Raw genomic sequence first — 15,423 nt, forward strand, 5'->3', positions numbered from 1 at the left:
GAGTAAAATTGCCATCCATTAAGCTGGAGGAGTTTGATGGAGACTATAAAAAGTGGTTAACCTTTCATGATAGTTTCAACTCCCTTATTCATACTTCGGATAAAATTAATGAAATACAGAAGTTTCATTATTTAAAGGCCTCCTTAAAAGGAGAAGCTGCGATTTTAATACAGGCCATCGCTATCACTACAGATGGCTATGAAATTGCTTGGAAAACGCTTGTTGAACGTTATTCCAACAAGGTTTTGTTGAAGAAGCGACATGTTCGTGCCTTGTTGCAAATTTCAAGAGTTAGTCAGGCGAGTGACGAAGCTCTTCGAAAACTGGTAAATGATTTTCAATTACATTTACAAATCCTTCAACAATTGGGAGAAACAATTGACGAAAAGAGTACCATTTTGGTGGAAATTCTGAGTGATAAGCTTGATAAGGCCACTCTCAAGGCATGGGAAGAATCTATTGCCCCCGAAGAGCAACCTACGCTCACTAAAATGATCGAGTTTATCAAACGACGTTCGACCATGTATGAAAGCTTGGGAATAAACGCACAGCCGTTAACATCTATGATCGGGGAACTTAAAAGATTCCCTCAAGAACGTAAGGCATTCGTTAACACAGCATCCAAAAGTGTAACGAAATGCGCGTCCTGTGGCCAAGCTCATAAAATTTATCAGTGTACAAAGTTTAACACTCTTAATGTACAAGATCGTCGCAATATGGTCAACCAGAAACGTCTATGTTTCAATTGCCTTAGCGAAGGCCATCAAAGCAAGAAATGTATCTCGAAATACGTTTGCAAGATATGTGGTCAAAATCATAATACGCTTTTACACATCGGTTTACAAGAGAATGACAAGCCTTTACGATCATCTGATGTCCAGCAGCCCATTGTTACCATTAACGCCTCGTCCACTCAGACCAACCGACCAGGTTTTACACACGTTTTGTTATCTACAGTAATGTTAAATGTTATCGGCCTAAATGGAGAGAAATACCCTGTGCGAGCACTTCTAGACAGTGGTTCGCAAATAAGCGTTATTTCAGAACAAGTGTGCCAGCACTTACGTGCTTCTCGCAGGCCAGTTAAGATATCTATTGGAGGTATCAATGGAACGCTATCGAGTGCACGACATAAAATAACTGCAGCAATAGAATCGAGATGTGAGACGTTCAAAACGGTCTTAGACTTTACCGTGGTCTCAAGAGTAACCTATGACACTCCATCGGTTCCATACTCAGCGGTCGATTGGGATATTCCAACCCAGCTAGCGCTTGCAGATCCTCATTACAATACTCCTGGTCGAATCGACATGATTATTGGCGCAAGTCTGTTTTACAACTTGCTAAAGTCTGGGCGATTCAACATACCACATTCGAACATGGCAATGATAGAAACCGTCTTTGGCTGGATTGTCACTGGTTTGGCAACAAGAAATGAGCCCACAGAAGTTCAGCATGCTTCCTGTAATTTGGCAGTAGTTCCAAACATCCAGCAACAGATGGAACGTTTTTGGCAAATAGAAGAACTGCAAGAAAAGAACATGCTCACACCAAACGAGCAAAGGTGTGAAGATTACTATAAAGACACAACTACACGTGATATCCATGGGCGATATATTGTAAAGCTACCAAAGCATCCCGAATATCAGCAGATGATTGGGCACTCGAAGACAGCAGCGCTACGACGATTTGCTTCATTAGAACGTAAACTCCAAGGGAATGAACAGCTAAGAATTCAATACAACAGCTTTATGGAAGAATATATTTCACTTGGCCATATGAGTTTAGTTACAAATGAAAAGCCTGATTCGACAACAACGTATTATCTTCCACATCATCCGGTCATCAAAGAAGCTTCCACTACTACAAAGTTACGAGTTGTATTCGATGGTTCGGCAGTTACTACTACTGGCAAGTCTCTCAACGATGCATTATTGGTTGGTCCGGTGGTACAGGACGATTTGTTGAGTTTGGTAATACGCTTTCGTAAATTTCCGATTGCTTTAATAGCAGACATCGAAAAAATGTACCGTCAGGTATCAGTACATCCTGACGATAAACCATTACAGCAAATTTTATGGCGTTTCAAAACTGACCAACCCATTCAAAGCTATCAGCTTGACACAGTTACGTACGGCCTGGCACCATCTTCTTATCTCGCCACAAGAACACTCCTAAAGCTCGCAGAAGACGAAGGTGAAACATTCCCACTAGCTGCCAATGCCATCAAACGGCAGCTATACGTCGATGATTTGATAGCAGGAGCTGATGATATTGAAGGAGCCATTCAATTACGCGATGAACTAAATGTACTTCTTCGTAAAGGTGGATTCAAATTCCGGAAATGGTGCTCGAACTCGCTTCCTGTTTTGGATGATCTTCCTACAGAGTTGTTGGGAACAAAATCTGCAAAGGTTTTCGACGAAGATGAGAGCATCAACACACTTGGAATTCGTTGGGAACCACAGGCTGATGTTTTCGGTTTCAACGTTTCTGCAACTATTAAGGCTGAACCCTACACGAAACGAAACATATTATCTGCAATAGCTAAACTATACGATCCTTTAGGGTTCATAGCTCCAGTCATCGTTAAAGCAAAGATTTTAATGCAAGCTCTTTGGGTATCAACGTCGGATTGGGATGAGCAAATTCCCGATCACTTACAAAAGTTATGGATTGCATTTTGTGATCAATTGCCAAGTATACTGAAGTTAACCATTCCAAGATTTGCATTTATCGCGCAGTACCAACAAGTAGATTTACATTGCTTCGCTGATGCATCCGAGGCGGCGTATGGAGCATGTCTATACATCAGAACAGAAGACATCAATGGCAAAACAGCGGTAAGTCTACTAGTGTCAAAATCCAGAGTATCACCCCTAAAGCCTCTTACAATTCCTCGGTTGGAATTATGTGCTGCGCTGCTTGCTGCTCGATTGTTTGATAAAGCCAAAAAGGCATTGTTAATGCCGATTAATAGAAGTGTTTTTTGGTCTGATTCTACTGTGACACTTCAGTGGCTACAGTCGCCACCGAGAACATGGAAAACCTTTGTGGCAAATCGAGTCGCTGAAATACAAGAGCTAACACAAGACGGAAGATGGCAACATGTAGCTGGTAAGGACAACCCAGCTGATCTTGTATCTCGTGGTATGTCTGCAAACGAACTCGTTGAAAGCGACCTCTGGAAAAACGGTCCCTTTTGGTTAAAGGAACCAACGTCATGTTGGCCTCAGAATGTTTTTTCTGCTACCAAGCAAGTCGAAGATGAAAGGAAAGCCTGCGTCATAACATTGGCATCACAAGCCAAAGAACCTAATGAGATATTTCAACGTTTCTCATCGTTTTCAACGTTAGTACGAGTTATTGGGTTCTGTTTAAGGTTCATGAACAATTCTCGCAATCCTCATAGCAAGCTGACAAGTAAATCTTTATCCGTCAGTGAATTGCGTAAGGCAAAAATGGTGTTAGTTAAGCTCGTTCAAACTGAAATCTTTCCTGACGAACTCAAATGCTTAAAAAAGGGTATTTTAATCCCTCGTTCCTCAAAGTTAAAACTACTCAGTCCATTTATTGACGAAAACGGATTGATTCGAGTTGGCGGACGTTTGCGACAGTCTGGAGCGTCATACGATATTCAACATCAAATCGTCATTCCTGGTTTTCATCCCTTCACACGAATGCTTCTAGCACACACACATCGCAAATCCATGCATCTGGGCGTATCTGGAACATTGGCTGTTGTTCGAGATGAGTATTGGCCACTCAACGGTAAACGAGCTATTCGCAGTGCCATACGGAGCTGTTACCGTTGCTCTAGAGCAAATCCGCAACCCATTCTTCAACCAGAAGGACAGCTTCCGATTGGACGTGTTACACCTTCCAGTGCTTTCACTAGTACAGGACTGGATTACTGTGGTCCATTCTTGCTTAAACCACTTCATCGAAAAGCAGCGGCTCGAAAATGTTATGTCTGTGTGTTCGTATGTTTCAGCACAAAGGCGGTTCACTTCGAATTGGCGCATGACTTAAGCACTCCTACCTTCCTAATGGCGCTTGACAGATTTGTGTATCGAAGAGGAAAACCATTACACATCTATTCGGATAATGGAACTAATTTCATCGGGGCTAGAAATGAGTTAAACGTCATATATCAGATGCTGCATCAAGACCAGCCTTCTCAGCAGATTGCATCACACTTGTCCAACGAAGGTATTCAATGGCATCTTATACCACCGCGTGCACCTAACTTCGGTGGTTTGTGGGAAGCCGCTGTCAAAGCAGTAAAAACTCAGCTTGTTCGTCAACTAGGCACAGCGTTATTAACTTCAGAAGAGTTGAACACCGTGTTGATAAAAATAGAAGGCTGCCTAAACTCGCGACCATTACTACCTTTATCAGAGGATCCAAACGACTTGACATGTTTGACGCCAGCGCATTTCTTAACGCAGGGTAATTTGCGAGTGTTGCCTGAACATCAGTTAACTGAAATTCCTATTAATCGATTAAGTAGATACCAACTTCTCCAGCGATATTCACAATCTCTTTGGCAACGATGGAAACAAGAATACTTGAAAACGCTCAACATTAACCACCGCGCTAAACGAGATGAACAGCGTTTGAATGTAGGAGATGTAGTTATCATCAAAGATGAGCATTTACCCGCTGTGCAATGGCCATTGGCTCGAATCTTGGAACTACATCCAGGAGCGGATGAAGTCAACCGCGTGGCAACGCTACGCACACCAACTGGTGTCATAAAAAGGGCAGTATCAAAGATTTGCTCATTGGAGTGCGCTAAGGATAATTAGTTGAAAACTGGGTATTTCAAGGCGGCCGGTATGTTGTATCAGAAACCAAATTTCCAAGAAATTCCGCCTAGCGCACGGCTTACTGTAGCAAGCACAACATTTTGCTACCAGAGCGTAAGATGCTTCCCGAGAGTGATCCGTTCGCACCCGAAAAACAGGGTATAAAAGGGGATCCTGCGCTGGTTTTAATCAGTTATTAGTGAACGCGCAAGGACTAAGGACAGTTCCATCCGCTCTCGCAAACTCACCACGTTAGCTCTCGCAGCTTCAACAAGTCGGCTCTCGCAGCCTCACCAAGTCGGCTCTCGCAGCCTCATCACGTCGGCTCTCGCAGCCTCATAACGTTCGGCTCTCGCAGCTTCAACACGTCGGCTCTCGCAGCCTCACCACGTTAGCTCTCGCAGCTTCAACACGTTGGCTCTCGCAGCCTCACCACGTTGGCTCTCGCAGCCTCAGCACGACGGCTCTCACAGCCTCATCATCCGGCTTTAGGCCCATCGAGGAAGACCTGGCCTTCGAGCCCATCGAGGAAGACCGTGTCTTTAGGCCTATCGAAAAGGCCTGGCTTTAGGCCCATCGAGGAAGACCTGGCCTTCGAGCCCATCGAGGAAGACCGTGTCTTTAGGCCTATCGAAAAGGCCTGGCTTTAGGCCCATCGAGGAAGACCTGGCCTTCGAGCCCATCGAGGAAGACCTTGGCTTCTAGCCCAACGAGGAAGACCTGGCCTTCGAGCCCTTCGAGGAAGTCCTGGCTTTCGAGCCAACACGAAGACTGTTCATTGTTAAAAGATAATAAAACACAACGTAGGGTAAAAGTGAACAGAACATTTGGTGCGTAGTGACCAGGATACGTATTGGACAAACAACTGCGTAGTGATCAGAATACGTGTCGGAAAAAACATTCGCGTAGTGCTCAGAATACGTATCGAAAAGTATTTGCTAAAAAGTGACTCAATTTCGTATCGCCAGTGAAGCAACCAAACTACGGAATAATAGTGAAACACAAACTTTCAGTCGACGTTAAGAGTGAATAAGAACAAGGCATCACAATGAGTGAAGAAACCCGCATTCGCACGAAGACCAACAGATTGGAAAGGTATGTTATTTCACTCCGTAACATAGAGAGCTTCGCTAAAGGCTATAGTGAAGATCAAAAGCATCAAGTAGGCGATCGTCTGATTAGGCTAGACAAGGTATTCGAGTTATTTGAGTCTGCTGTTGACGAACTATGTGCGTTGCCTATAACAAGCGAATTACAGACAAAAGTTAATATGACCACCTCAGAGATGGAAGAATTATTCTTCAAAACTAAAGCCATTTTGTCTCAAGTAATTCCCATGCAGCACAAGACAGAAGAAGAAAAATCTAAGGAAGAAGTGCCATGTAATCTGAAAGGAGTAAAATTGCCATCCATTAAGCTGGAGGAGTTTGATGGAGACTATAAAAAGTGGTTAACCTTTCATGATAGTTTCAACTCCCTTATTCATACTTCGGATAAAATTAATGAAATACAGAAGTTTCATTATTTAAAGGCCTCCTTAAAAGGAGAAGCTGCGATTTTAATACAGGCCATCGCTATCACTACAGATGGCTATGAAATTGCTTGGAAAACGCTTGTTGAACGTTATTCCAACAAGGTTTTGTTGAAGAAGCGACATGTTCGTGCCTTGTTGCAAATTTCAAGAGTTAGTCAGGCGAGTGACGAAGCTCTTCGAAAACTGGTAAATGATTTTCAATTACATTTACAAATCCTTCAACAATTGGGAGAAACAATTGACGAAAAGAGTACCATTTTGGTGGAAATTCTGAGTGATAAGCTTGATAAGGCCACTCTCAAGGCATGGGAAGAATCTATTGCCCCCGAAGAGCAACCTACGCTCACTAAAATGATCGAGTTTATCAAACGACGTTCGACCATGTATGAAAGCTTGGGAATAAACGCACAGCCGTTAACATCTATGATCGGGGAACTTAAAAGATTCCCTCAAGAACGTAAGGCATTCGTTAACACAGCATCCAAAAGTGTAACGAAATGCGCGTCCTGTGGCCAAGCTCATAAAATTTATCAGTGTACAAAGTTTAACACTCTTAATGTACAAGATCGTCGCAATATGGTCAACCAGAAACGTCTATGTTTCAATTGCCTTAGCGAAGGCCATCAAAGCAAGAAATGTATCTCGAAATACGTTTGCAAGATATGTGGTCAAAATCATAATACGCTTTTACACATCGGTTTACAAGAGAATGACAAGCCTTTACGATCATCTGATGTCCAGCAGCCCATTGTTACCATTAACGCCTCGTCCACTCAGACCAACCGACCAGGTTTTACACACGTTTTGTTATCTACAGTAATGTTAAATGTTATCGGCCTAAATGGAGAGAAATACCCTGTGCGAGCACTTCTAGACAGTGGTTCGCAAATAAGCGTTATTTCAGAACAAGTGTGCCAGCACTTACGTGCTTCTCGCAGGCCAGTTAAGATATCTATTGGAGGTATCAATGGAACGCTATCGAGTGCACGACATAAAATAACTGCAGCAATAGAATCGAGATGTGAGACGTTCAAAACGGTCTTAGACTTTACCGTGGTCTCAAGAGTAACCTATGACACTCCATCGGTTCCATACTCAGCGGTCGATTGGGATATTCCAACCCAGCTAGCGCTTGCAGATCCTCATTACAATACTCCTGGTCGAATCGACATGATTATTGGCGCAAGTCTGTTTTACAACTTGCTAAAGTCTGGGCGATTCAACATACCACATTCGAACATGGCAATGATAGAAACCGTCTTTGGCTGGATTGTCACTGGTTTGGCAACAAGAAATGAGCCCACAGAAGTTCAGCATGCTTCCTGTAATTTGGCAGTAGTTCCAAACATCCAGCAACAGATGGAACGTTTTTGGCAAATAGAAGAACTGCAAGAAAAGAACATGCTCACACCAAACGAGCAAAGGTGTGAAGATTACTATAAAGACACAACTACACGTGATATCCATGGGCGATATATTGTAAAGCTACCAAAGCATCCCGAATATCAGCAGATGATTGGGCACTCGAAGACAGCAGCGCTACGACGATTTGCTTCATTAGAACGTAAACTCCAAGGGAATGAACAGCTAAGAATTCAATACAACAGCTTTATGGAAGAATATATTTCACTTGGCCATATGAGTTTAGTTACAAATGAAAAGCCTGATTCGACAACAACGTATTATCTTCCACATCATCCGGTCATCAAAGAAGCTTCCACTACTACAAAGTTACGAGTTGTATTCGATGGTTCGGCAGTTACTACTACTGGCAAGTCTCTCAACGATGCATTATTGGTTGGTCCGGTGGTACAGGACGATTTGTTGAGTTTGGTAATACGCTTTCGTAAATTTCCGATTGCTTTAATAGCAGACATCGAAAAAATGTACCGTCAGGTATCAGTACATCCTGACGATAAACCATTACAGCAAATTTTATGGCGTTTCAAAACTGACCAACCCATTCAAAGCTATCAGCTTGACACAGTTACGTACGGCCTGGCACCATCTTCTTATCTCGCCACAAGAACACTCCTAAAGCTCGCAGAAGACGAAGGTGAAACATTCCCACTAGCTGCCAATGCCATCAAACGGCAGCTATACGTCGATGATTTGATAGCAGGAGCTGATGATATTGAAGGAGCCATTCAATTACGCGATGAACTAAATGTACTTCTTCGTAAAGGTGGATTCAAATTCCGGAAATGGTGCTCGAACTCGCTTCCTGTTTTGGATGATCTTCCTACAGAGTTGTTGGGAACAAAATCTGCAAAGGTTTTCGACGAAGATGAGAGCATCAACACACTTGGAATTCGTTGGGAACCACAGGCTGATGTTTTCGGTTTCAACGTTTCTGCAACTATTAAGGCTGAACCCTACACGAAACGAAACATATTATCTGCAATAGCTAAACTATACGATCCTTTAGGGTTCATAGCTCCAGTCATCGTTAAAGCAAAGATTTTAATGCAAGCTCTTTGGGTATCAACGTCGGATTGGGATGAGCAAATTCCCGATCACTTACAAAAGTTATGGATTGCATTTTGTGATCAATTGCCAAGTATACTGAAGTTAACCATTCCAAGATTTGCATTTATCGCGCAGTACCAACAAGTAGATTTACATTGCTTCGCTGATGCATCCGAGGCGGCGTATGGAGCATGTCTATACATCAGAACAGAAGACATCAATGGCAAAACAGCGGTAAGTCTACTAGTGTCAAAATCCAGAGTATCACCCCTAAAGCCTCTTACAATTCCTCGGTTGGAATTATGTGCTGCGCTGCTTGCTGCTCGATTGTTTGATAAAGCCAAAAAGGCATTGTTAATGCCGATTAATAGAAGTGTTTTTTGGTCTGATTCTACTGTGACACTTCAGTGGCTACAGTCGCCACCGAGAACATGGAAAACCTTTGTGGCAAATCGAGTCGCTGAAATACAAGAGCTAACACAAGACGGAAGATGGCAACATGTAGCTGGTAAGGACAACCCAGCTGATCTTGTATCTCGTGGTATGTCTGCAAACGAACTCGTTGAAAGCGACCTCTGGAAAAACGGTCCCTTTTGGTTAAAGGAACCAACGTCATGTTGGCCTCAGAATGTTTTTTCTGCTACCAAGCAAGTCGAAGATGAAAGGAAAGCCTGCGTCATAACATTGGCATCACAAGCCAAAGAACCTAATGAGATATTTCAACGTTTCTCATCGTTTTCAACGTTAGTACGAGTTATTGGGTTCTGTTTAAGGTTCATGAACAATTCTCGCAATCCTCATAGCAAGCTGACAAGTAAATCTTTATCCGTCAGTGAATTGCGTAAGGCAAAAATGGTGTTAGTTAAGCTCGTTCAAACTGAAATCTTTCCTGACGAACTCAAATGCTTAAAAAAGGGTATTTTAATCCCTCGTTCCTCAAAGTTAAAACTACTCAGTCCATTTATTGACGAAAACGGATTGATTCGAGTTGGCGGACGTTTGCGACAGTCTGGAGCGTCATACGATATTCAACATCAAATCGTCATTCCTGGTTTTCATCCCTTCACACGAATGCTTCTAGCACACACACATCGCAAATCCATGCATCTGGGCGTATCTGGAACATTGGCTGTTGTTCGAGATGAGTATTGGCCACTCAACGGTAAACGAGCTATTCGCAGTGCCATACGGAGCTGTTACCGTTGCTCTAGAGCAAATCCGCAACCCATTCTTCAACCAGAAGGACAGCTTCCGATTGGACGTGTTACACCTTCCAGTGCTTTCACTAGTACAGGACTGGATTACTGTGGTCCATTCTTGCTTAAACCACTTCATCGAAAAGCAGCGGCTCGAAAATGTTATGTCTGTGTGTTCGTATGTTTCAGCACAAAGGCGGTTCACTTCGAATTGGCGCATGACTTAAGCACTCCTACCTTCCTAATGGCGCTTGACAGATTTGTGTATCGAAGAGGAAAACCATTACACATCTATTCGGATAATGGAACTAATTTCATCGGGGCTAGAAATGAGTTAAACGTCATATATCAGATGCTGCATCAAGACCAGCCTTCTCAGCAGATTGCATCACACTTGTCCAACGAAGGTATTCAATGGCATCTTATACCACCGCGTGCACCTAACTTCGGTGGTTTGTGGGAAGCCGCTGTCAAAGCAGTAAAAACTCAGCTTGTTCGTCAACTAGGCACAGCGTTATTAACTTCAGAAGAGTTGAACACCGTGTTGATAAAAATAGAAGGCTGCCTAAACTCGCGACCATTACTACCTTTATCAGAGGATCCAAACGACTTGACATGTTTGACGCCAGCGCATTTCTTAACGCAGGGTAATTTGCGAGTGTTGCCTGAACATCAGTTAACTGAAATTCCTATTAATCGATTAAGTAGATACCAACTTCTCCAGCGATATTCACAATCTCTTTGGCAACGATGGAAACAAGAATACTTGAAAACGCTCAACATTAACCACCGCGCTAAACGAGATGAACAGCGTTTGAATGTAGGAGATGTAGTTATCATCAAAGATGAGCATTTACCCGCTGTGCAATGGCCATTGGCTCGAATCTTGGAACTACATCCAGGAGCGGATGAAGTCAACCGCGTGGCAACGCTACGCACACCAACTGGTGTCATAAAAAGGGCAGTATCAAAGATTTGCTCATTGGAGTGCGCTAAGGATAATTAGTTGAAAACTGGGTATTTCAAGGCGGCCGGTATGTTGTATCAGAAACCAAATTTCCAAGAAATTCCGCCTAGCGCACGGCTTACTGTAGCAAGCACAACATTTTGCTACCAGAGCGTAAGATGCTTCCCGAGAGTGATCCGTTCGCACCCGAAAAACAGGGTATAAAAGGGGATCCTGCGCTGGTTTTAATCAGTTATTAGTGAACGCGCAAGGACTAAGGACAGTTCCATCCGCTCTCGCAAACTCACCACGTTAGCTCTCGCAGCTTCAACAAGTCGGCTCTCGCAGCCTCACCAAGTCGGCTCTCGCAGCCTCATCACGTCGGCTCTCGCAGCCTCATAACGTTCGGCTCTCGCAGCTTCAACACGTCGGCTCTCGCAGCCTCACCACGTTAGCTCTCGCAGCTTCAACACGTTGGCTCTCGCAGCCTCACCACGTTGGCTCTCGCAGCCTCAGCACGACGGCTCTCACAGCCTCATCATCCGGCTTTAGGCCCATCGAGGAAGACCTGGCCTTCGAGCCCATCGAGGAAGACCGTGTCTTTAGGCCTATCGAAAAGGCCTGGCTTTAGGCCCATCGAGGAAGACCTGGCCTTCGAGCCCATCGAGGAAGACCGTGTCTTTAGGCCTATCGAAAAGGCCTGGCTTTAGGCCCATCGAGGAAGACCTGGCCTTCGAGCCCATCGAGGAAGACCTTGGCTTCTAGCCCAACGAGGAAGACCTGGCCTTCGAGCCCTTCGAGGAAGTCCTGGCTTTCGAGCCAACACGAAGATTGCTCATTGTTAAAAGATAATAAAACACAACGTAGGGTAAAAGTGAACAGAACAGCCACGAAAGGGATAAAATTACAATGTTCGCCTGAGACTTTCCCACCGAAATAACACGGCAGAACGGACTGCTGACTGTTGGGTTGATTGTAAAATTAAACTGAAATCACTGTAAACAACCTCAAATATTTGAATGTTTAAATTTTGAACAATTTTAACAAAGAATCGTTGTATTACGTAAACGAGTTGGCAGTGTTGAAAGTTTTCCACATTTTATTTCAAATTATAAAGTCTCACTTCTCTCGTCCTTCCATTCGCCGCTGCACAATTCATTCAAGTTCCATTTTGACTATTCCAATCGCAAAACTTTGTAACGTCAGTTGATCAGGAGCGACATTACAGCGTATACCCCTAACAGAACTGGCAGGACGGATGAGTTCACTACGCTTGGAGCACCAGCACGTGTCGTAGTCTCAACACTCGCAGTGCTGAACGTCACATCAGGTTTCACAGTGGTAGTTGTCGTTACAGCAGGTGCCTCAGTGGCGTTGGTGGTGGTGGTCGTCGTCGTAGGTGCTTCGGTAGATGAGCTATTGCCTTGCCCTGCTATCACTGTGAACACGGCACACATCGTGACTAAGGCCGCTAATACTTTCCACATTTTTTTTTGTTTTAAATGTTTTCTTATTGTAACGCGTAACGCTAACGTGACTGCAACCGTAACGCTATGGTAAACAACTATCCGATGCTTTGGGCATATGCAAACCTATTTATATGCTTCTTTAATGGCACGCACAATCAGTGATAAGTAGATCAATTCAGATCAAGTAGATCAAACCACTTGAATACTTCACTTCACGCATTATGTGGTTTCCCTTGCACTACCTTCGCACATGCTTACGGTTTAATGAGATTAATCTTATCTCAGGGTGTTGCTGCGCTCTTAATGAGCAACCATAATCGTGTAAGAGTTAGTTCTGTTTCGTCGCCTCGGAGGGTGTGTTAGCGTAACAGGATCCATACCTGGGCCCGTACAGAATTATCTTCATTAAATAAGGCACCCTTTTCATGATTTTTCCGACGATCAGCTCATTATGGGTGGGTTGAGGAATATGCTGAGAATACAAAAAACATATAATCCTGATGGGTGTCCATCAACCACAACATCTGTCTAACCTTCATCGCAAAAAAAGACTCCCACAAACCCCAAGGATTAAATTTACTGGCTCTATAAAAACCCCTCAACAACTTTTTCAACCTTCGCTTGGGTTGGGTGGAAATTCAGACGAATTATGAACTCTAAAATGTTTTGTCTGTGCGAATCAAAATGGGCTTTCGCAATCTTTTTGCAGCGATCAAACTTTGCTTTTCCAACTTTGCACACACGCGCCATTCCTTTGGGGAAAAACAATTTTGCAAAGCGCATCCTTACTATCCTTTCCCGAACGATTGTCCCCCCGAATTGCCAATCAAGTACGATTCCGGTAGCGAACTAAACTTGTGCCTTCCATTTCAATCAATATCGGGGCGGTAAAAGTTTACTGGAAATACTTTTTCCAGTCCCGCAAGAATGCCATCCAATAGGATGTAATGGTTAGGGCCAACAGCGGAGAACAAAACGGCCAGAAAAAACAACAAAAAAAGCTCTCCCACTTGCTACTCATTTTCGCGTTCTATCGCATTGCAAATCCACAGGCGGCACAAAATGGATGAAGAATGGAGGGAGTTCGATCATTGGAAGACAGGAAATTACGCCACCATGCGCCTCCATCGATGTGCCAACTTTGTTTGCTTTTTTGTTTCGTTCTTTCTCGTTCTCTCGCTCTCATTTAGGGACTCAGCACTGCGGTGCAACGTCTGTCAGCGATTATTCTTTCTCCCTTACGTTGGTTGCCGCATTTCGTGTCATTGGTGTATAGACACACACACACACACGTACGGGGTACGATAATTTATCGCCCTGGGGTCCAAAAGGTGGTTGTGTAGGTGGATGGCAGCGTACCGGAACCTTCCTTATCCTGCCGACATTGATAAACGACAAGAGCACCGATAGAGAGATACCGAATCAATTCATTTGCCTCGGGGCCTCACCCCGATCGTGAACGCGCTCCGTGGCATTCTGGGAAGGAAATATTCCACCACACGCACGACACGTTCTACCGTTCGATCTCCGGCGATCGGATCCTCCGTGTGTGTGCTGTGTGCTCCGAGCATATTTTCGTCGTGCGTGTGCGATACTTTGTAACGGGTGGCTAAACAGCACATAAATTAGTTTCGTTACGAAGGAAATCGATGGGGACGGGATACGTTTCCTATTTCAGATTAATGGAATTACTGTCGCGCTGCGTGCACGCGTGTAAGCTGGCGGTGCCTGTGGAAGAGTAAAAGATCGGGCCGATTTTGGTTTCCAACGGAGCGAATGAAATTATAATCCTTCCCCCCTTTTAGGCTGTGATCAATTCCATTCCCTTCATCGGCTTTCAAATCAATCAATTAGGATTCATCGTGAAAGGCTGTTTGAAAGTAGCACGCAAAGACGGAAGAGACGGCTGTTATCTTATGTGAGATCTTCACATCGGCTTAGTTGTAAAGATTGTAACTCATTTTAAGGACTGGACTGCGTGTCCCCCATGGGAACAACTCCATACTGCTTTTCGAATGGGTTTTTCTGCCAGTTTTTCTCTCTACTCTCGTAGAGAAATAATATTTCCCTTTGTGTACTATTCAGTGTGGCCAACCTACATAACCTAGTGAGTGTAACTTTGCAATCAAATAGAAATGACGCACGTTCTAAGACCACCTTCAGGGCATTGAATCTTGTGACTCTTTTGCTTGGCGCAGCACGGTGCGACCATTACTTTATTTTCGACCCTTTTTTACTAGCGAAAGGGAAGTAGCAAAAACGAAAAGAAACACCACACAATTTCCACTCTACGAAAACGAGACCTTAGCGACGCTCGGCTCCGTTTATGGACACAACACAAAAGGACACACACACACCAGCGTCACACAGCGTTGTGGTTCTTTCCCTTCGTTAGCATGTACCAATGCGAATGCGTCGTGTACTTTGCTGTGGGTGGATGGGTTTAATTCAATGCAAAAATCAACCTTTACGCAGACTCTGGTACGTTGTTACGGGGTGGGTCTTTTCACAAAACAAAACAAAAACAAATCGGTACATATATCATCGAGATGCCATTTTCCACCACGGAACAGATGGAGACGGGGTTGTTTTTATGGTTGATAAATTTCTTTCGAAATAATACACAACCAATAGCTTGCTACGGGGTTCTTGCTCTCTCATTGAAAGCATCTTGATGGAACTGTAATTTGTGCCGACCGACCTAAACCCACACATACATATTTCCAATCAGCAAAAACACAAATAACCCTAGCCATTTTCGTCCACAAAAACAAGCAGTTGCAACATTTGGAATGCATATTGCCATACGACAACAAAAAACCGATCGAAAGCAATCGAAGTTGTAATCTGGCATTGTCACGCTTTCATACCAATCGGACGCGACCAATCACGTTCGCCGTTGTGGACAACGCCAGTACCGCCAGTCGCAATCGATTCTTTCGTCGCTGTCATTTTCGCGCTGCATTTCATTCGTACGTCCGTACGGAGGATGGGGCTA

The 15,423-nt window shown here is 43.9% G+C and overlaps 2 protein-coding genes across 2 annotated transcripts in view; both read right to left on the minus strand.

Moving 5' to 3' along the window:
* Nucleotides 1–15,423, minus strand: part of LOC128309499 (microtubule-associated protein futsch-like) — a 55,758-nt gene that overhangs the window by 24,115 nt on the left and 16,220 nt on the right. The gene's annotated exons all lie outside the window — the stretch shown is intronic.
* On the minus strand, nt 12,159–12,443 carry LOC128309509 (location of vulva defective 1-like). Its single transcript, XM_053045917.1, has one exon. It carries the CDS (start codon nt 12,441–12,443, stop codon nt 12,159–12,161), a length of 285 nt encoding a protein of 94 aa, XP_052901877.1.

The sequence above is a fragment of the Anopheles moucheti genome, chromosome 2 (genome assembly GCF_943734755.1).
Source record: "Anopheles moucheti chromosome 2, idAnoMoucSN_F20_07, whole genome shotgun sequence".
Taxonomy (NCBI): domain Eukaryota; kingdom Metazoa; phylum Arthropoda; class Insecta; order Diptera; family Culicidae; genus Anopheles; species Anopheles moucheti.

Excerpts from the sequence above, each read along its gene's own strand:
- LOC128309509 (XM_053045917.1), bottom strand. The coding sequence starts at position 12,443 with ATGTGGAAAGTATTAGCGGCCTTAGTCACGATGTGTGCCGTGTTCACA.